At 43.4% G+C, this 21,931-nt stretch overlaps 1 protein-coding gene across 1 annotated transcript in view; it reads right to left on the bottom strand.

The window, feature by feature from the left end:
- Positions 1-21,931, bottom strand: part of TEX14 (testis expressed 14, intercellular bridge forming factor) — a 125,353-nt gene that overhangs the window by 48,518 nt on the left and 54,904 nt on the right. Inside the window, exons 16-18 of the mRNA XM_070735410.1 lie at positions 17,292-17,374; positions 6,358-6,639; positions 2,953-3,041 (exon numbers count right to left, since the gene is read on the bottom strand). Of these exons, the coding sequence (XP_070591511.1) occupies positions 2,953-3,041; positions 6,358-6,639; positions 17,292-17,374 (454 nt within the window). The remainder of the gene's footprint in view (positions 1-2,952; positions 3,042-6,357; positions 6,640-17,291; positions 17,375-21,931) is intronic.

Raw genomic sequence — 21,931 nt, 5'->3', positions numbered from 1 at the left:
GTGGTTGTTGAGTGAGTTACATCTCATTTTACGCCCTTGTTTTGAAGCAACTGTGAAGGGAATTTCTGCAGCTGCTAAAATGAACTGAGCCGCCGTGAGTGGAGCGGTGAGGCAGGCGAGCAGACGGGAGCGGAGTCGGAGCGGTCAGCCCACTCGTGGTGGTGGGCGAGCAGACGGGCTGCTTGCGGCAGAGTGACCGGCAGCTCTTACCTTGTTTTGGCCGGTTTCTGGGACTTTTTCCTTATTGGCATGTGTGGAAGGAAAAAAAAAACCCTGGAAATCTCTCTCACACATGTCCTCGCGCATGATTCGGCTTCTGCACATGCGCAGAAGCCGAATCCTGTGCCGGATGCATGTATGTGCTGGGTGTGCATGCACTCCTGACCCGTGGATGGAATGGTGGCCTGCCGCTGGTTTTTTTTTTCCTGTTTTTATTGTTTAATATTTGCCTTTTTGTAACAGTGAATTGTATTTTTATTTATTTATTTGATTTGATTTGTATGCCACCCCTCTCCATAGACTCGGGGCGGCTCACAGCAACAATAAAACAATGTACAATAAATCTAATAATTTAAAAAACACTAAAATCCCCATTATTAAAAGCAAACATACATACAAACATACCATGCATAAATTGTATAGGCCTAGGGGGAAAGAATATCTCAGTTCCCCCATGCTTGACGGCAGAGGTGAGTTTTAAGGAGCTTACGAAAGGCAAGGAGGGTGGGGGTAGTTCTAATCTCCGGGGGAGCTGGTTCCAGAGGGTCGGGGCCGCCACAGAGAAGGCTCTTCCCCTGGGTCCCGCCAGACGACATTGTTTAGTCGATGGGACCCGGAGAAGGCCAACTCTGTGGGACCTAACCGGTCGCTGGGATTTGTGCATCAGAAGGCGGTCCCGGAGGTATTGTTGTAAGCTGTCCTGAGTCCCATGGGATTGGGCAGCATAGAAGTCAATTAAATTAAATTAAAATCTGTCTTTGCGTCTATGTCTCTTGTCTATCTCTCTGTGTGTCTTTTTCTCTCTTTGTCTCTGTCTTTGTCTCTGTCTCTGTGTCTTTCTTTGTCTTCTGCTGTCTCTCTCTGCTTGTCTCTGTCCATCTCTGTATCTGTCTTTCTCTCTCTCTCTGTCTCTCACTCTCTGCCTGTCTTTCTCTCTCTGTATTTTTCTGTCTTTCTCTGCCTCTGCCCCTCTCTCTTTATCTGTCTTTCTCTCTCTCTGTCTTTTTCTGTCCTCTCTCTCTCTCTCTGTATCTCTCTGTCTCTGTCTTTCTCTCTCTGTTTTTTTCTGTCTTTCTCTGCCTCTCTCTATCTCTCTCTATCTCTCTGTGTCTTTCTCTCTGTATCTCTGTCTTCTGCTGTCTTCCTCTGCCTCTGTCTCTGTGTCTTTCTCTCTGTGTCTTTTTCTGTCTTTCTCTGCCTCTCTCTCTCTCTCTCTGTATCTCTCTCTCTCTGTCTCTCTCTCTCTGTCTCTCTATCTGTCTTTTGCTGTCTTCCTCTGCCTCTGTCTCTGTGTCTTTCTCTCTGTGTCTTTTGCTGTCCTCTCTCTCTGTGTGTATCTCTGTCTTTCTCTCTGTCTTTTTCTGTCTTTCTCTGCCTCTCTCTCTCTCTCTCTCTCTGTATTTGTATCTCTCTCTCTCTCTCTGTATCTCTCTGTCTTCTGCTGTCTTCCTCTGCCTCTGTCTCTGTGTCTTTCTCTCTGTGTCTTTTTCTGTCTTTCTCTGCCTCTCTCTCTCTCTCTCTCTCTCTGTATCTCTCTCTCTGTCTCTCTCTCTCTGTCTCTCTCTCTGTCTTTTGCTGTCTTCCTCTGCCTCTGTCTCTGTGTCTTTCTCTGTGTCTTTTGCTGTCCTCTCTCTCTCTCTGTATCTCTGTCTTTCTCTCTCTGTCTTTTTCTGTCTTTCTCTGCCTCTCTCTCTCTCTCTCTCTCTCTCTGTATTTGTATCTCTCTGTCTCTCTCTGTATCTCTCTCTGTTTTTGCTGTCTTCCTCTACCTCTCTCTCTCTCTCTCTCTCTATCTCTCTGTGACTTTCTCTCTGTGTCTTTTGCTGTCCTCTCTCTCTCTCTGTATCTCTGTCTTTCTCTCTCTGTCTTTTTCTGTCTTTCTCTGCCTCTCTCTCTCTCTCTCTCTGTATTTGTATCTCTCTGTCTCTGTCTCTCTCTGTTTTTGCTGTCTTCCTCTACCTCTCTCTCTCTCTGTATCTCTATCTCTCTGTGACTTTCTCTCTCTGTCTTTTGCTGCCTCTCTCTGTCTCTGTGTGTCTCTGTCTCTGTATCTCTCTGTCTTTTTCTGTTTTCTGTGTGTGTCTGTATCTGTCTCTGTGCCTCTCTGTCTGTATTTCTGTCTCCCTCTTTGTCTCTCTGTCTGTGTCTCCCTCTTTCTCTGTGTGTTTCTCTCCCTCCCTCCCACCTCTTTCTCTCTCTCTCTCTAAGCCTAATGAAGGAGCCTCCAAGAACTCTCCCACCAACAATGACAGGGTTGGCATCTCACTTGTTATATAAACATAGACCAAACCCCATTTCTTAGTAGCACTGATGATGTTACCTGGTAAGCTCTGAAAACACCAAAGACCCCACAATCCTCTTCCTCCCCGCTCCTCTACACACACACACTCCCTTTTAGCGCTGATAATGTTATCTAGTTGGGTCCCAAAACATCTGCAAGAAAACAGCGCCAAGGCCCCCTGCATGCTAACCTCTGTTAGAAAGGTCTCCTCTCCCTCGCCAGATTTACTGACAACCTTTCGCTTGGATTCTTTGCTTTGACTCAAAGCACCAAGTGGTGAAAAACATTCACGTGGTTTTTTTTGAGAGGGACTGCATTAAAAGATTACCCCCGGAATGCCGTAACGCCGTGTAGTTCTGGTCTGGATTTTGCTCAGTGATCTGGATCGAGCCGACGGGGCCAAGAACGATTCATTATTCAGCCCCCGTAGGAGCAAAAAAAATAAAACGTACCCGGCGAGATTCCTCCGAAGGGAGAGGAAGGCACATGGGCTTGCGTGGCGATGCGCCGCTCTCGCAGGATGGAACCGGACTGCCTCCTCCTAATGATAAATTAAGACAACATGAAATGCAACATCAACCCCCAGAGAAAGGAGGGGGGGGGTTGTGAGTCAGAATTAGCATGCAGAGGGAGAAAACTCGGTTCTTGGACGACGGACAGGCTGGAAAAACAAATAATTGAGAAAGCGCCAATAGAGGCCGATTGGACGGGGATGATGATAATAGCAATTAAATAGCTCATCCACAGAACCAAACCCCCTCAAAATTACCCTTGAGGGAAGAGGAATAAAGCCGCATCGATACATGAATTTTTAAAAAAACAGTCTCAGGGGGGAAAATATTCCATCTCTTTCGGTTCTGCTGGGAGCCAGACCCGCGAATCCGCTCGCTACCTATAGCGTCAAAACCGCCAGGAAAAAAAATGGAACGTACCCAGAATGCTAAAATCGCTATCGACAACCACTCTCATTGCACAACAATTACGTCAAAGTCGATTTGTGTTCCTGCTCCTTAGCCCTTTTATATTGGGGAAGGGTCTTCTCCCCCAGGGAAGGGGGGACGGGCAATTCGCAGCCCAATTTGGCTGCTTCTTGTTCAACGGTTACACAGGTAGGGTAGGGTTAAAAAACAAGAATTAAGATGCAGTGAGTTGTTAATTTTTCTAAATCCATTTAGAATAGAATAGAATAGAATTTTTATTGGCCAAGTGTGATTGGACACACAAGGAATTTGTCTTGGTGCATATGCTCTCAGCGTACATAAAATAAAATATACATTTGTCAAGAATCATGTGGTACGACACTTAATGATTGTCATAGGGGTCAAATAAGCAATGAAGAAGCAATATTAATAAAAATCTTAGGATACAAGCAACAAGTTACAGTCATAGAGTCAACATGGGAGGAAATGGGTGAAAGGAATGATGAGAAAAACTAGTAGAATAGAAGTGCAGATTTAGTAGAAAGTCTGACAGTGTTGAGGGAATTATTTGTTTAGTAGAGTGATGGCGTTTGGAAAAATTTTAATAGCTTTGATGAATAACCCAAGGTGGTGGGCAGAACTAAACCTTCCTTTCTCCTCCTATTTTCCCCCAGAAAAACAAACCAGTGAGGTGTGGTGGGCTGAGAGATTGGCTCAAAGTCACCCAGCTGGTTTTATTATTATTATTATTATTATTTATTAGATTTGTATGCCGCCCCTCTCCGGGTGATTGGCCCAAAGTCACCCAGCTGGCTCTCACGCCTAAGCTGGGACTAGAACTCACGATCTCCTAGTGATTGGCTTAAACTAACTCAACTGTCTTTAATGCCTAAGGTGGGACTAGAAGTTACTGTCTCCTAGTGACGAGTCTTCGGAGAGGGGCGGCATACAAATCTAATAAATAATAATAATAATAATAATAATAATAATAATAATAATAATATTAAAGTCACCTAGGTGACTCTAATGCATCTTGGCTACAAGAGCCGGGATGGCGCAGTGGTTAGAGTGCAGCACTGCAGGCTACTTCGCCTAACTGCTAGCTGTTGTTCCAAAGTTCAAATCTCACCACCGACTCAAGGTCGACTCAGCCTTCCATCCTTCCACAGTGGGTAAAATGAGGACCCAGATTGTTGGGGGCAAGAGGCTGATTCTGTAAACCACTTAGAGAGGGCTGTAGAAGCCCCAAATGCTATTGCTACTGTGGAGGGGATCTGTTTTTATGAGGAGACACACGGAAGTACTATATTTTTCAGAGTCTAAGACGCACATTTTTTCTCCCTAAAAGAGGGCCGATAATTTGGGTGCGTCTTATACTCTGAATGTAGCTGCTTTTTTCCATAGAAACATAGAAGACTGACGGCAGAAAAAGACCTCATGGTCCATCTAGTCTGCCCTTATACTATTTTCTGTATTTTATCTTAGGATGGATATATGTTTATCCCAGGCATGTTTAAATTCAGTTCCTGTGGATTTATCTATCACGTCTGCTGGAAGTTTGTTCCAAGGATCTACTACTCTTTCAGTAAAATAATATTTTCTCATGTTGCTTTTGATCTTTCCCCCAACTAACTTCAGATTGTGTCCCCTTGTTCTTGTGTTCACTTCCTGTGTTCACTTTTGTCCCCTTGTTCTTGTGTTCACTTTTCCCCAGCTCTAACTTTCAAGCCCTAACAATGTTCCCAGCTCTTACCAGCTTGCAAACCCTTTCATGGTTACTCTCTGCAAAGAATGTTTTTCCAGCCCTTTGCAGGGTTTTTCCCCATTGTTCTACCTGTTCCGAACGTTTCTTTCCAGGCGCTAATATTGTTCCCAGCTCTTACTGGCTTGCAAGCTCTTTCATCGTTACTCTCTCCGAATAAAGGTTTTTTAAAAGCCCTAACCAGGGGATAAAATAATGTGCTGAAGCTGACCAGACTAAGGATGCTAGCCAGATGAATACCTGGTAAGCAGATTCTTTCCCCTATTTTCCTCCCCCAAAACTATGGTGCGTCTTATACTCAGAAAAATACGGTAAATGCCACTGAACCAAGCTCTGCTGCCTGGGGAATTCTGGGAGTTGTAGTTCATGCATCTTCAAGTTTTTAAGGTTGAGTGTTTAAGATTTTATATATAACTGTAATTATGAATAATGATATCTATATGTCTGTATAAGTTGTGTTTTATTTTTGGGATTGTCTTTGTTTTATGGTATTTGTATACAGTGGTACCTCTACTTACGAACTTAATTCGTTCTGTGACCAGGTTCTTAAGTAGAAAAGTTTGTAAGAAGAAGCAATTTTCCCCTTAGGAATCAATGTAAAAGCAAATAATGTGTGCGATTGGGGAAACCACAGGAAGGGTGGAGACCCTGTTTCCTCCAAGGAGATTCCTAGAGAGGCCCCACGGAGGCTTCTCCCCGCCTTTTCCGGCCCTGCTTCCTCCCAGATTCCTAGAGAGACCCCACGGAGGCTTCTCCCTGCCTTTTCTGGCCATGTTTCCTGCCAAGAGATTCCTAGAGAGGCCCCTCAGAGGCTTCTCCCACCATTTCCAGCCCTGTTTCCTCCCAGGAGATTCCTAGAGAGGCCCCACGGAGGCTTCTCCCTGCCTTTTCCGGCTCTGTTTCCCCCCAGGAGATTCCTAGAGAGATCCTATGGAGGCTTTCCCCCTGCATTTTCCGGTTACAGTTTCGGAGGCTCGGGTTTATAAGTGGAAAATGGTTCTTGAGAAAAGGCAAAAAAATCTTGAACACCCACTTCTTATCTAGAAAAATTCGTAAGTAGAGGCATTTGTAGGTAGAGGTACCACCGCATTTTTCTTAATGTAAATAATAATAAAGATTATTTTTTTTAAAAAAAAAAGGTTTGAGAAAGAGAGCTCTAACTCAACCTTCCTTACCTTCCTTCTCCAGGCCTGGGACTCTTCCTAATACCCCGTCTGGATTTTTCTGTTTTTCTTGGTTGCAAAGCACTTTGTGGTCGCCGATGGCCCTGCTGCGCTGCCCCCTTGCTGCCTCGCTGTTCTCCTGGTAGAATCGGACCCGCTCGCAAATGGTGGGGCTAGGGAAAACGGTCCGGACGTCCTGCGCCTCTCTCTGCAACGTCCATCTGGTGGCAAGGTGCTGCGTCGGTAAATGGAGCTGCCCAGCGGCCGCCTGCTTGGCGATCTGCTTCACTTCGGCTGCAGACAAAACCGTGACAGAAGGACGAGTCAATCAATCAATCTTTGGACTGGTTTTATTTATTTATTTATTTTATTTATTTATTGGATTTGTATGCCGCCCCTCTCTGGAGACTCGGGGCGGCTAACAGCAACAATAAAGCAGTATACAATAGTAGTCTGATGTTAGAAATAATTAAAAGCCCATTAATATAAAAAACCAAACATACATACACACATACCATGCATAGAATTGTAAAGGCCTAGGGGGAAGAGGGTCTCAATTCCCCCATGCCTGACGGCAGAGGTGGGTTTTAAGCAGCTTACGAAAGGCAAGGAGGGTGGGGGCAATTCTAATCTTTGGGGGGAGTTGGTTCCAGTGGGAACTTGACCCCAAAATGTGATGTTTTTGGTCAAGAAAAAAATGTGCCGCATTGCTTTCTGGGCGACCCTCGTATATAAAGACCCCTTGCATCCTGGACACACACTGTTTCAACTCCCACCCTCAAAACGTCGCTGCAGAGCACTGCACACCAAGACAACTAGACACAAGAACAGGTTATCCAAACACCATCACTCTACTAAACAAATAATTCCCTCAACACTGTCAGACTTTCTACTAAGTCTGCACTACTATTACTACTAGTTTTTTCTCATCATTCCTATCACCCTTTCCCTCCCACTTAGGACTGTATGACTGTAACTTGTTGCTTGTATCCTAAGATTTTTATTAATATTGATTATTTCCAGATTGCTTATTTGACTCCTATGACAATCATTGTTTTTTTTAATATATCTTTTTATTTTATGTACACTGAGAGCATCTGCACCAAAGACAAATTCCTTGTGTGTGCAATCACCCCTGGCCAATCAAGAATTCTATTCTATTCTATTCTTATTTGGACGAATCCTGCTGTAATTGGTCTGCCTGTGGTTTGCTGACTTTTCCCAAATAATACATTTTTTTTATTTGATAGGCTTTCAAACAAAATAAACGAGGTCGGAAAAATTCCCAACAGATTCCCACAGTCTATTAAAGTTTATGCCTTTTATTGGGAAGTGGCAGGGGAAGGCAGATGGATAATTACGCCATACTTTTTGGTCTATTTTAAATGGACAGGCAATTTTCGAACCGCCAACGCAGCTTTTAAAGGGAATTATAGTCCTTCTTCTCACCAGAAATTATGGTCATTTGGACCATTTCACAATTCAAGCGATGCAATTTTTGTAAATTGATTTCAATATGCCAATTAAAATATCTAAAGAAACCGACTGCCAAATATAGTGTATAAACAAACTTACTGGGATTTTAAATCTCCAGGCCTATAGAAGAGCCTGTGAACCTACAACTTTATTTATTTATTTATTTATTTATTTATTTATTTACTGACCCCTCACATCCTGGACACAAACTGTTTCAACTCCTACCCTCAAAACGTCGCTACAGAGCACTGCACACCAGACAACTAGACACAAGGACAGTTTTTCCCCGAACGCCATCACTCTACTAAACAAATAATTCCCTCAACACTGTCAGACTTTCTACTAAATCTGCACTTCTATTCTACTAGTTTTTCTCATCATTCCTATCACCCATTTCCTCCCATGTTGACTGTATGACTGTGACTTGTTGCTCATATCCTAAGATTTTTATTAATATTGCTTCTTCATTGCTTATTTGACCCCTATGACAATCATTAAGTGTTGCACCACATGATTCTTGACAAATGTATATTTTATTTTATGTACGCTGAGAGCATCTGCACCAAGACAAATTCCTTGTGTGTCCAATCACACTTGGCCAATAAAAATTCTATTCTATTCCATTCTAGTGTAACGGCACTGAAAAAAGTGACTCACAACCATTTTTCACACTTATGACAGTTGCCGCATCCCCATGGGTCAGGTGATCAAAAGTCAGACGCTTAAAAATTGTCTCAAATTTATGACAGCTGGAGTGTCCCAGGGTCACTGAGACCCGCTTTTCAACAAGCAAAGTCAATGGGAAAGCCGGATTCCATCAAGAACCATGTGACTCGCTTAACAACAGCAGCAATTCACTTAACAACTCTAGCAAGAAAGGTCGTAAAATGGGGCGCAAAACTCGCTTTAACAACTGTGTTGCCTAGCAACAAAATTTTTGGGCTCCAACGTGAACGTAAATCAAGGACCACCTGTAAAAGTAGACTTCACTAACCACAAGTGGGACTGGAATATCTGTTCCTATGCAATGCGGTCATTAAGTGAATATCGTGCAGAATGCGGCCGCAAGAGCCATCGTGGGCGTCCCTAGATTCGCCCACGTTTCTGCAACACTCCGCGGCCTGCACTGGCTGCCGATCGGTTTCTGGTCACAATTCAAAGTGTTGGTAATGACCTTTAAAGCCCTACATGGCATTGGGCCAGAATACATCCAGAACCGCCTTCTACCGCACGAATCCCAGAGGCCGATAAGGTCCCACAGAGTTGGCCTTCTCTGGGTCCCGTCGACCAAACAATGTCGTTTGGCGGGCCCCAGGGGAAGAGCCTTCTCTGTGCGGCCCCGGCCCTCTGGAATCAACTCCCCCCAGAGATTATAATGGCCCCCACCCTCCTTGTCTTTTGCAAATTACTCAAGACCCACCTTTGTCGCCAGGCATGGGGGAGTTAGGATATTCCTTCCCCTAGGCCATTACAAGTTATGTATGGTATGTTTGTGTGTATGTTTGGTTTTTATAATTAGGGTTTTTAGTTGTTTTATTAAATTGGATTGTTACCAGTGTTCCCTCTAATTTTTTTGGGGAGTGGGCGGAAAAGTATAGTGTCTGAGCGGCAGTCCCTTTGGGACTGGGCGGCACAGAAATAATAAATAAATAAATAAATAAATAAATAAATAAATAAATAAATAAATAAATAGACAGACAGACAGACAGACAAACAAACAAACAAATAAAAAACCCACCCTGTTTTGCCTCAGAGAATTTCAAAATAAAATACTGTTTTGTGTGTCTATAACAGTGAGCTCATAATAGGGCAACTCTATCATTATCAAAATGCCACTTAAATAGTTGAGCTAGTTTCAAACTAGATTTTGATTTTCTTTCTCTCTTCCTTACTCCCATTCTTTTTCTTTCTCTTTTCCTTCCTCTCTTTTTTCTATCTGTTTCTTTCTCTTCCTCTCTTCCTCTCTCTCTCCTTCCCTCTCACTCTTTCCCTCTCGGCTTCTGGGCAGGTTTGGAAAACTCTGAGTTGATGATGATTTTTAAGTGAGCGATTGCTCACTGCTCAGCTTAGAGGGAACTATGATTGTTACATGTTGTTTTTTTATCATTGTTGTCAGCCGCCCCGAGTCTGCGGAGAGTGGTGGCGTACAAATCCAATAAATAATAATAATAAATGCCCAATCCTATGACTGTTTTGGCTGCGGTCTTTAACAAAATCATAAACAAATCTCGCTTCCCACACAACTGAATTTGTTGGAAGCCCCCGCCCTCCAAGAAGGATGCCAATGATCAGCTCATGTCCCCAAGATACTGTAACCATGGCAAGTACCCAAATTCTGGGATGCTGTGACGGTCAGAAATGCGAGGATCGGTTGTAATTTTTTTTCCAGTGCTGTTTTAACCAGTCCTTAAACAAATGACCTTTTATTGCTTTTTCATTATACAGTGGTACCTCGAGATACGAGTTTAATTCGTTCCGGACCTGGGCTCTTAAGTCGAGCAGCTCTTATCTCGAACGACTTTTCCCCATAGGAATTAATGTAAATAATTTTAATTGGTTCCAGCCCCCAAAAAACTCACAAAGTTAGTCCAAATTATGCAGAAAGACATGTTTTTAATGAAGAAATGTACATGTACATATAAATGAATAATGAAGTTTCTTTCACTTAACTTGTAAACTTTCTTAAACTTTTAAATTTACATATGTTCAACTTCTCTGCCACCCAATCCTGTAGGACAGAGGTCCCCAACCCTTTTTGCACCAGGGACCGGCTTTAAGCGATCAAGAGAGGAATGGGTGAATGAATGGACGGAGGGTGGGAAGGAAGGAAGGAAAGAGGGAAGGGACAGGAACAGAGGAAGGAAGCAAGGAAACTTATGGAAGGGGAGAGTAAGAGAGGAATGAGTGAAGGGAGGGAGGGAGGGAAGAAGGTGGGAAGGAGAAAGAAAAGAAGAAATAGAGGAAGGGAAGGTAAAAGAGAGAAAGAAAAAGAGCAAGAAAGAAAGAAAGAAAGAAAGAAAGAAAGAAAGAAAGGGGGAAGGGACAGGAACAGAGGAAGGAAGCAAGGAAACTTATGAAAGGGGAGAGTAAGAGAGGAATGAGTGAAGGGAGGGAGGGAGGGAAGAAGGTGGGAAGAAGAAAGAAAAGAAGAAATAGAGGAAGGGAAGGTAAAAGAGAGAAAGAAAAAGAGCAAGAAAGAAAGCTGCAAGCACCCCCCCCGAGCCCCCCAGGCCGGCTGCAACCTTTTAAAACACGCGCGCCGCTTCGCAGCTGTCTCCTGAAGCCGAACGCGGAAGTTAGCGTTTGGCTTCAGGAGACAGCTCCTTGGCGCTTGTATCTCGAATTTGGGCTTGTAAGTAGAACAAAAATATCTCTCCCCTCCCAGCTCTTATCTCGAGTTGCTCTTAAGTAGAGCAGCTCTTATGTCGGGGTTCCACTGTATTGTAAGCTTCCCAAAATTGCTGCATCAGTCAAATGAGCAGATTAATAATTTAATAAATAAACATAAATTAATAAAATTATCCACAAAGTGAATAATTTCAAGGACAGATTTAAAAAGGAAACACACACAATTTCATTTTCTTTGGCCTCTACTGCCATCTAGTGTGCGGAAAGGAAACAACAGGGCTGCTTTTCCACAGCAGAAATTATGTCCATCCATGCCACCCTATTCTACTCCACCAGTTTGGTGCAGCGGGCAAAAGTGATGGGGAGTAGAAACTGGGAGACTATGAGTTCTAGTCTTCTCCTAGGGTCTCCCTCAAGACACAGGTTCGGATTATCCCTACTTCAGCGATGAAGCACCCACAATTTCTGGAGGCAGGTAGTTCCACTGGTTAATTGTTCTAACTGTCAGGAAATTTCCTTAGTTCGAAGTAGTTTCACTCCTTGTTTAGTTTCCACCCATTGCACCAGGTGCTTTGGAGAATATGTTTATTTATTTATTATTTATTTATTATTTGGATTTGTATGCCGCCCCTCTCCGAAGACTCGGGGCGGCTCACAACAAGTGAAAACAAATCATAAATAATCCAATTAATTAAAATATTTAAAGATTTAAAAAACCCCATATCCTAACAGACAGACACACAAGCATACCATGTATAAATTAAACGTGCCCAGGGGGAGATGTTTAATTCCCCCATGCCTGACGGCAAAGGTGGGTTTTGAGGAGTTTACGGAAGGCAGGAAGAGTAGGGGCAGTTCTGATCTCCGGGGGGGAGTTGGTTCCAGAGAGCCGGTGCCGCCACAGAGAAGGCTCTTCCTCTGGGGCCCGCCAACCGACATTGACTCCTTCTTCTTTGTGGCAACCTCTGAGATCTTGGAAGGCTGCTATCATTTATTTTTTTTTATTTATTTATTTTGTCCAATACACCATGAGGGTTTTAGTGGGTGTATATATATATATATATATATGTAGATTGTTCTGAGTTCGGGTTTTGCCCTGTGTAATATTTTGCATGTCTATGCGACGTTTCGGCGAAATCACATTCACCATCATCAGGCTGAAGTTCCAATCTTTGTGTTGTTGTAAATGGAATGTTAGCAACTGTCATTTCTTCCTAGTATATAGTGTGGGGGTGGAGATTTGTTTTGAATGTAGCAAATAGATTGGGTGATTATGTTTCAGTGATCTGATTGGTTGGTGTAATCATAATTATTAGAAGGAATGACATGGAGATTTTTATGAAGTGTTTTGTTTAAGGCTGATTTCCAAATATAAAATTCTAAAATCATAATTATTAGAAGGATTGACATGCTGATTATTATGAAGTGTTTTTTTTGTTTAAGGCTGGTTTCCAAATTTCTGGTAGGCGGGACGTGTCATCTCTTTTATTTATGCAAAGGGGTCTCCTCTCAATTTCTATAGCTTCTAGAGAAATTCTTCTATATAAATTCTCTGTTTTGTGGAGTAATTTAGTTTTTTCAAAGTCAAAGTCAAATAGAAATAATAGAAAAGAAGTTATAGTAATAGAACATATCAATGAAAGAATAGAAGAAATATAGGAATAGAAGAAAGGTATAGGAGATATAGGAGAGCAATTCTTTTCATTAAACCAGCCATACTCATTAAAATGTTCTTCATATGCTTTAGCCTCCAGTCCCCTAATAGAAACATAGAAGTCTGACGGCAGAAAAAGACCTCATGGTCCATCTAGTCTGCCCTTATACTATTTCCTGTATTCTATCTTAGGATGGATATATGTTTATCCCAGGCATGTTTAAATTCACTTACTGTGGATTTATCCACCACATCTGCTGGAAGTTTGTTCCAAGAATCTACTACTCTTTCAGTAAAATAATATTTTCTCACGTTGCTTTTGATCTTTCCCCCAACTAACTTCAGATTGTGCCCCCTTGTTCTTGTGTTCACTTTCCTATTAAAAACACTTCCCTCCTGGACCTTATTTAACCCTTTAATATATTTAAATGTTTCGATCATGTCCCCCCTTTCCCTTCTGTCCTCCAGACTATACAGATTGAGTTCATGAAGTCTTTCCTGATACGTTTTATGCTGAAGACCTTCCACCATTCTTGTAGCCCGTCTTTGGACCCGTTCAATTTTGTCAATATCTTTTTGTTGCTCTTCTCTGCACTCTTTCTAGAGCAGTGTTTCCCAACCTTTTTTGAGCCGCGGCACATTATTCATATTTTCAAAATCCTGGGGAACATTGAAAGGGTGGGTGGGGGGTGGGGGGTGGGCTAAAGAAAAGTTTGGACAAAAAAACCCTCTCTCTTCCTCCCTTTCGCTCTATTTCTCCCTCTTTCTCTCTTTTCCTTCCTTCCCTTCTTTCTCTCTCTCCATCCCTCTTTCTTTCTTCCTCTCTTTTTTGCTCTTTCTCTCTCCCTCCTTCCCTTCCTCTGTCTTTCTCTCTTGCTATCTCTTTCTTGCTTTTTTCTCTCTTTCTTGCTCTCTCTCTCTCTTTCACTGTCTCTTGCTATATGTCTCTTTCTTTGCCTCTCTTGCTATCTCTCTGTCTCTCTTGCTATGTCTCTCTTTCTTTCTTTCTTTCTTTCTCTCTCTCTGCCTCTCTTGCTATGTCTCTCTTTCTCTCTTGCTATGTCTCTCTCTCTTTCTCTTTCTCTCTCTGCCTCTCTTGCTATGTCTCTCTTTCTCTCTTGCTATGTCTCTCTTTCTTTCTCTTTCTCTCTCTGCCTCTCTTGCTATGTCTCTCTTTCTCTGTCTCTCTTGCTGCCTCTCTTTCTCTCTCTGTCTCTTTCTCTGCCTCTCTTGCTGTCTCTCTCTCTGCCTCTCTTATATGTCTCTCTTTCTTTCTTTCTCTCTCTCTCTCTCAGCTGACTGCAAGCGGGAGCCCGGACGGCAGCTGGACGTGCTGTTGGACGCCGTATATGCCAAGCCCGCAGCGCCAGCAGTACGGCGTCCAGCAGCACGTCCAATCGCCACCGTCAGAGCTCCCACTTGCAGTCAGCTGAGAGAGAGAGAGCTCCCGCCGCCTGGAGCTCCCTCTCGCCGCCGCCATCTCCCCGCGACTGCCTGCGGCCGCTGCAGCCACCCCCCCACTCCCCCCGCCAGTGCCCTCCCGCCGGGCCCCAAAGGACACTTGCCGCTGACGCCAGGGCCCGGCGGGAGGGCACTGGCGGGGGGACCGGGAGGGTGCGGCTGCAGCTGGGAAAGGAAAAGGCGCAGGGAGGGAAGGCGCAGGGAGGGAAGCTGCCTGCCCGCCTGCCTCGGGGAGCCGCGCTTGCAGCTCCAAACCAAAAGGGCAACCCCCGCGCGCTCCCCAGCCCCGGCCTGCCTCTGCGCCCCGGCCCGGCCCGCGCTCTCTCCTGTCCTCTCCTGCCCGATGTCGTGGTTTCCGGCGCTGTCCTGCTAGGCCCCAAAGAAGGAAGGGGGGAAAAAGGCACAAAGAATGAAGCTCTCCTTCTTCTTCCTGCCTTCCTTCTTTGGGGCTCAGCAGGAGAGCGCCGGAAACCGCGGCATCGGGCAGGAGCCGGGGGACAGCTGCGAGCGGGCGCTCCAGGTCGGCACCGGCAGCGCCCTGCCCAGCTGGAGCTTCCGTAGCTCTGCGGCACACCTGCCAGTGTCTCGCGGCACACTACTGTGCCGCGGCACACCGGTTGGGAAACGCTGTTCTAGAGTCTCCACGTCCTTTTCGCATCAAAACTGAATGCAGCATTCCAAGTGTGGCCTTATCAAGGCCTTGATAACACTTGGTGTGATCTTTTCTTCTAAATGTTATTTATTTTTAATCTTTATACATCTCATGACATCAGACCCATGAGTTGCATACGTCCATACAATAATCTTAACAATATTTTCCTAATAATTACAATTAATTTATCATTTTATTTTTAATACATATTCTAATATTATCCTTCCATTTCTAAAACCTTCTAGCCTTTCACATTTCTTTTCATCTTAATATATATAATTTTAGTCTCCCCCCCCCTTATTTTATTACTGATTTAATTCACTTTTCTTTCCCACTTTTTTTTTGTTCTTTTCTTTCCATTCCAACTATCAAAGATGTGGCCTTTTCCCACCTTATACATTTCTAGTATTAGCATATTTTACTTCTTTTCTAAAGAATAATAGTTTCTTTTTTTCCCTCTTTTCCATATGATTATTACTCTTTAATCAGGGTGTCCAGGGGGAAAGCATTTTGAAATTCCCTGATATTTCCCTGACATTTCCCTGTAACTTGCGATCTAGTTAAGGCATGGTCGTAGATGACGTCATTCCAAACGGCTAAGCCATGGAGAAATATCAGTACACCTGAGAAAGCAAGTTATTGCCAATTATGCTCATTTTTGCTTGACTCTTCCAGGCAGCGCGATCCAGGTTTTTTACATGATTTTTCCCTGACTTTTAAACATTTTAATACAGTTTAGATTTAGATTAGATTAGATTTATTGGATTTATATGCCGCCCCTCTCCGAAAACTCGGGGCGGCTCACAACAAGATAAAAACAATACATAATAACAAAACCCGATTTATTCCGGGTTTTTTCACGAATTCCCTAATACAGTGATACCTCGTCTTACAAACCCCTCGTCATATGAACTTTTCGAGATACGAACCCGGGGTTTAAGATTTTTTTGCCTCTTCTTCCAAACTATTTTCACCTTACGAACCCGCCGCCGCCACTGGGATGCACTTGCCAGCCGAAGCGACCGTTTTCGCGCTGGTGAGATTGCCCTGAGGCTCCCCTCCATGGGAAACCCCACCACTGGACTTCCATGTTTTTGCGATGCTGCAGGGGAATCCCAGCAGGGGAATTCCAGCATCGCAAAAACGGGCGCTTCGCTGGCAAGGGAAGTCAGGAGGTGGTGTTTCCCATGGAGGCGGGGAGCCTCAGGGGAATCCCACCAGCGCGAAAACAGGCGCTTCAGCTGGCAAAAGGGGTGAATTTGGGGCTTGTACCGCTTTTCCATTGATTCCTATGGGAAACATTGTTTCATCTTATGAACCTTTCACCTTACGAGCCTTGACGTGTAACCAATTAAGTTCGTAAGACAAGATATCACTGTAATATGATTGGTTCCTTAAATTGGGGTTTTTAAAATTACTTTTAATATTAGATTTGTTTATATTGTCTTTTTACTGTTGTTAGCCGCCCCGAGTCTGCGGAGAGGGGCGGCATACAAATATTATAATAATAATAATAATAATAATAATAATAATAATAATAATAATAATTACTGTGGATTTACCAACCACGTCTGCTGGAAGTTTGTTCCAAGTAGTAGATCCTTGGAACAAACTTCCAGCAGACGTGGTTGGTAAATCCACAGTAACCGAATTTAAACATGCCTGGGATAAACATAGTTCCACTGTAAGATAAAATACAGGAAATAGTATTAGGGCAGACTAGATGGACCATGAGGTCTTTTTCTGCCGTCAGTCTTCTATGTTTCTATGTTTCTATAATAATAATAATAATAATAATAATAATAATAATAATAATAATAATAATAATAATAATAATAATAATAATCTAAAAATCGAGCTGCAACGACTCTGGCATAAGCCAGTGAAATTGGTCCCAGTGGTACTTGGCACACTGGGTGCAGTACCAAAGGATCTCAGCGAACATTTGAAAACCATCGGAATTGACAAAATCTCCATCTGTCAATTGCAAAAGGCCGCTTGACTGGGATCGGCAAACATAATTAGCTGCTACATCACTCAGTCCTAGGTGCTTGGGAAGCGCCCGACTGGTGATGAAATACAAAATCCAGCATAGTGATCTCGTTTGCTGTGTTGTACTGACATAATAATAATAATAATAATAATAATAATAATAATAATAATAATAATAATAATAATAATATAAATTCCCTGGCACCAGAGAACATCTATCTGATCCCAAATACTAGATTAGCCTCTTCACCTAATCCAAACATAGGGTCGATCTTCTAACTGTAGGGCTGAAAATGCTGGGTATTGTAGTCCCAGCTCACCCTCCGCCGCATTTCTGTGGACTGAAAACCCCCCAAAACTCACTTGTCCATTCAGACTGGGCCATCCTCCTCTCCTCGCTCCTCGAATTTGTTTCGTAGATTTCAGGACCTGTTTTTTTGAAGGATCTGCAAAAAAACCCAAGTTATTAAGGGCATCATTTTTTACCGACCACAGATAGGATGCACTTACAGTTAGACCTCTGCTTTATCTAGGCTTCCTCTAAACATCCTGTTTTATTTTATTTATTACATTAAATTTTTATTTATTAAATTAATAAGCCACCCAACTCCTTCCGGATCCTGGAGCAGTGATGGCGAACCCATGGCATGTGTTGCATGTGAAGCCATATCCGAGTCTACGGAGAGGGGCGGCATACAAATCCAATCAATCAATCAATCAATCAATATCGGTGGACATGCAAGGTTAGGTCCACACTGATTTTTGGGTCTTCTGGGCCCGCTGGGAGTTGGAAAACAGGCTCTCTTTCCAGCCACCGGATGGGGTGCAGAAGGCCGTTTTTTTGCTCTCCCCAAGCTCCGGAGCCTTTCAAGAAGCCTCCCCTACCCACCCAGACATCCTCTGGAGGTTGGAAATGGCCCGTTTGCCAATTTCTGGTTGGACCGGAAGTCCCCTCTTTTTTTTTGGCTCTCTCCAGGCTTCAGAGCCCGGGAAGAGCGAAAACACCACCCCCTTCCCAGACATCCAACCCCCTGCTTAGGCAGGAAACCCTACACTACTTCAGACAGATGGTTATCCAACATCTTCTTAAAAACTTCCAGTGTTTGGGCATTCACAACTTCTGGTGGCAAGCCGTTCCACTGATTAACTGTTCTAACTGTCAGGAAATTTCTCCTTAGCTCTAAGTTGCTTCTTCCCTTGTTTAGTTTCCACCCATTGCTTCCTGTTGTACCTTCAGGTGCTTTGGAGAATAGGTTGACCCCTTTTTGTTTGTGGCAACCCCTGAGATACTGGAAGGCTGCTATCATGTCTCCCCTGGTCCTTCTCTTCATTAAACTAGCCGTGCCCAGTTCCTGCAACCATTCTTCAATTTAGCCTGTAGTCCCTTAATCATCTTTGTCGCTTTTCTCTGCACTTTTTCTACAGTCTCAACATCCTTTTTGCATCGTGGCGACCAAAACTGAGTGCAGTAATTCCAAGTGTGGCCTTACCAAGGCCTTATAAAGTGGTATTAACACTTCATGTGATCTTGATTAAGGCAGCCTAGAACTGTGTTGGCTTTTTTGGCAGCTGCTGCACACAGCTGGCTCCTTATAGAAACATAGAAGACCGACGGCAGAAAAAGACCTCATGGTCCATCTAGTCTGCCCTTATACTATTTTCTGTATTTTATCTTAGGATGGATCTATGTTTATCCCAGGCATGTTTAAATTCAGTTCCTGTGGATTTATCTACCACGTCTGCTGAAAGTTTGTTCCAAGGATCTACTACTCTTTCAGTCAAATAATATTTTCTCACGTTGCTTTTGATCTTTCCTCCAACTAACTTCAGATTGTGTCCCCTTGTTCTTGTGTTCACTTTCCTATTAAAAACACTTCCCTCCTGAACCTTATTTAACCCTTTAACATATTTAAATGTTTCGATCATGTCCCCCCTTTCCCTTCTGTCCTCCAGACTATACAGATTGAGTTCATGAAGTCTTTCCTGATACGTTTTATGCTGAAGACCTTCCACCATTCTTGTAGCCCGTCTTTGGACCCGTTCAATTTTGTCAATATCTTTTTGTAGGTGAGGTCTCCAGAACTGGACACAGTATTCCAAATGTGGTCTCACCACTATCATATTTAAATGGTTGTCCACTAGGACTCCAAGGTCCCTCTCACAGTTACTACTGTTGAGCAATGTACCAAATATACTATACCTGTGCATTTTGTTTTTCTCGCTTAAATGTAGAACCTGACTTTTTTCACCATTGAATGTCACTTTGTTAGATAGCGCCCAATGTTTGAGTCTATCAAGACCCTTTAAGTAGTAAATGAAGGACTTTGCTGTTTTTTCTCTTCAATATTGTTCTGTCTTGCAGGACAGCTGGCCGGTAATTAGCCCCAAATGAAAGCTCAAACACACAGAGGTTTCAAATAAAACAAGAGTCTTTTTACTATACGTTGGTTACTTCACAAACGCAAATCCATCTGTCCTTCCATTACCCTGGGGGGGGAATCATTGACCCCCTCAGAGAGGGTCCGCAACTTGGGCGTCCTCCTCGATACACAGCTCACATTAGAGAAGCATCTTTCAGCTGTGGCAAGGGGGGCGTTTGCCCAGGTTCGCCTGGTGCACCAGTTGCGGCCCTATTTGGACCGGGAGTAACTGCTCACAGTCACTCATGCCCTCATCACCTCGAGGCTCGACTACTGTAACGCTCTCTACATGGGGCTACCTTTGAAAAGTGTTCAGAAACTTTATTTTTATTTATTATTTATTTATTATTTAGATTTGTATGCCACCCCTCTCCGAAGACTCGGGGCGGCATACAACTTCAGGTCGTGCAGAATGCAGCTGCGAGAGCAATCATGGGCTTTTCCAAATACGCCCATGTTACTCCAACACTCCGCAGTCTGCATTGGTTGCCGATCAGTTTCCGGTCACAAGTGTTGGTTATGACCTATAAAGCCCTTCATGGCATCGGACCAGGATATCTCCGGGATCGCCTTCTGCCACACAAATCCCAGCGACCAGTTAGGTCCCACAGAGTTGGCCTTCTCCGGGTCCCGTCGACTAAACAATGTCGTCTGGCGGGACCCAGGAGAAGAGCCTTCTCTGTGGTGGCTTCGACCCTCTGGAACCAGCTCCCCCCAGAGATTAGGATTGCCCCCACCCTCCTTGCCTTTCGGAAACTCCTTAAAACCCACCTCTGCTGTCAGGCATGGGGGAATTGAAACATCTCCCCCTTGCCCATGTAGTTTTTGTGTATGATTCGATTGTGTGCTTGTTTTTATATATTGGGTCTCTTTTGGATTTTTTAACTTAAAACTGTAATTTAGATTGCGAAATATTCGATTTGTTACTATGTTTTGTTTACCACTGTTGTGAGCCGCCCGAGAGGGGCGGCATATAAATCCAATAAATCTAATTTAATCTAATCTAATCAAATCAAATCAATGTCTTTTCCTTTGCCAAAATCTGGGCGTGAGGCCAAATGGATAAGATAATGGCGCACATTGCTTCTCATCCAAAAGTCTACTCACAGGATTAAGCCTATAAATGTCCAGCATTTAATCCAGGTTTGTCAGGCCAAAACACTCTTCACGGGTTTTTCTCCTCTGGAGGCACGAAGGTTCACTTCTTGCAAAGAGCACCCTCTAAACTCCTCCCCTTAAATACTCTCCGGGAGTGCTGACTATGCACAGCTGTGCTCACTTCCTGTTTCTGAGCTTTCTCACCTGCTCCTGACCGCCCCTCATCCTTCTCACCCGAGCATTCAGAATCGGATCCCTTATCTCCTCGTCCTCAGGCCCTGGCAAATCCCCAGCTGGTGGCTGCACATGGCATAGGACCAGACTATCTCCGAGACCACTTTCTGCCTCATGAATCCCAGCGACCAGTGAGGTCCCACAGAGTTGGTCTCCTTAGGGTCCCGTCGACCAAACAATGTCGGCTGGCGGGACCTAGGCGTAGAGCCTTCTCTGTGGGAGCCCCAACCCTCTGGAATCAGTTCCCCCCCAGAGAGTCTCATTGCTCCCACCCTCCTTGCCATCTGAAAGAGTTTAAAAACTCATCTTTGCTGCCAGGCCTGGGGTTTTTAGATCTTCCCCCCTGACCAATTAATGTGTTTTTTTTTAGTATGATTGTCGAATGAATTGTGGATGATAGACTTTTTTAAATCCGAACTTTTAAGGATTGTTTTAAATTTATTATTATTATTATTATTTTAAATAATTTTTTATTATAATACAAAGATTAAAAAGAGCAGGCATATGATGTTGTATCATTCCACAAAATATACAGAGCTGCCCCTAATTCCACGTTGAACTGTTAGCCACACAGTTCTTTATATATATATATATATATATATATATATATATATATATATGTAGATTGTTCTGAGTTCGGGTTTTGCCCTGTGTAATGTTTTGCATGTCTATGCGACGTTTCGGTAAAATCACATTTACCATCATCAGGCTGGAGTTCCAATCTCTGTGTTTTTGCAAATGAATATTAGCAACTGACATTCCTTCTTAGCATGTAGTGTGGGGGTGGAGATTTGCTTTGAATGTAGCAAATAGATTGGGTGACTATGCTTCCGTGATCTGATTGGTTGGTGTAATCATGGTTATAGAAGGAATGGTATGAAGATTATGAAGTGTTTTGTTTAAGTCTGATTTCCAAATATAAAATTCTAAAATCATAATAATTAAAGGATTGACATATTGATTATAATGAAGTTTTTATTTTGTTTAAGGCTGGTTTCCAAATCTCTGGCAGACGTGAGGTATCATCCCGTTTATTTAAACAAAAAGATCTTTTTTCAATTTCAATAGCTTCTAGAGAGATTCTTTTATATAAATTCTCTGTTTTGTGGAGTAATTTAGTTTTTTCAAAGTCAATTTCGTGCCCTGTTCTTTTAATGTGCTGGACAAGGGAGGAGGTCTTCTCCTGTTTCTTGACTGCATTCATATGTTCTGCCATGCGCTGGCTCACTCTTCGGTTAGTTTGTCCAATGT

The sequence above is a fragment of the Erythrolamprus reginae genome, chromosome 1 (assembly GCF_031021105.1).
Source record: "Erythrolamprus reginae isolate rEryReg1 chromosome 1, rEryReg1.hap1, whole genome shotgun sequence".
NCBI lineage: Eukaryota > Metazoa > Chordata > Lepidosauria > Squamata > Dipsadidae > Erythrolamprus > Erythrolamprus reginae.
The sequence above is the reverse complement of the archived record's forward strand: the minus strand, read 5'-3'. Positions and strand labels throughout refer to the sequence as shown.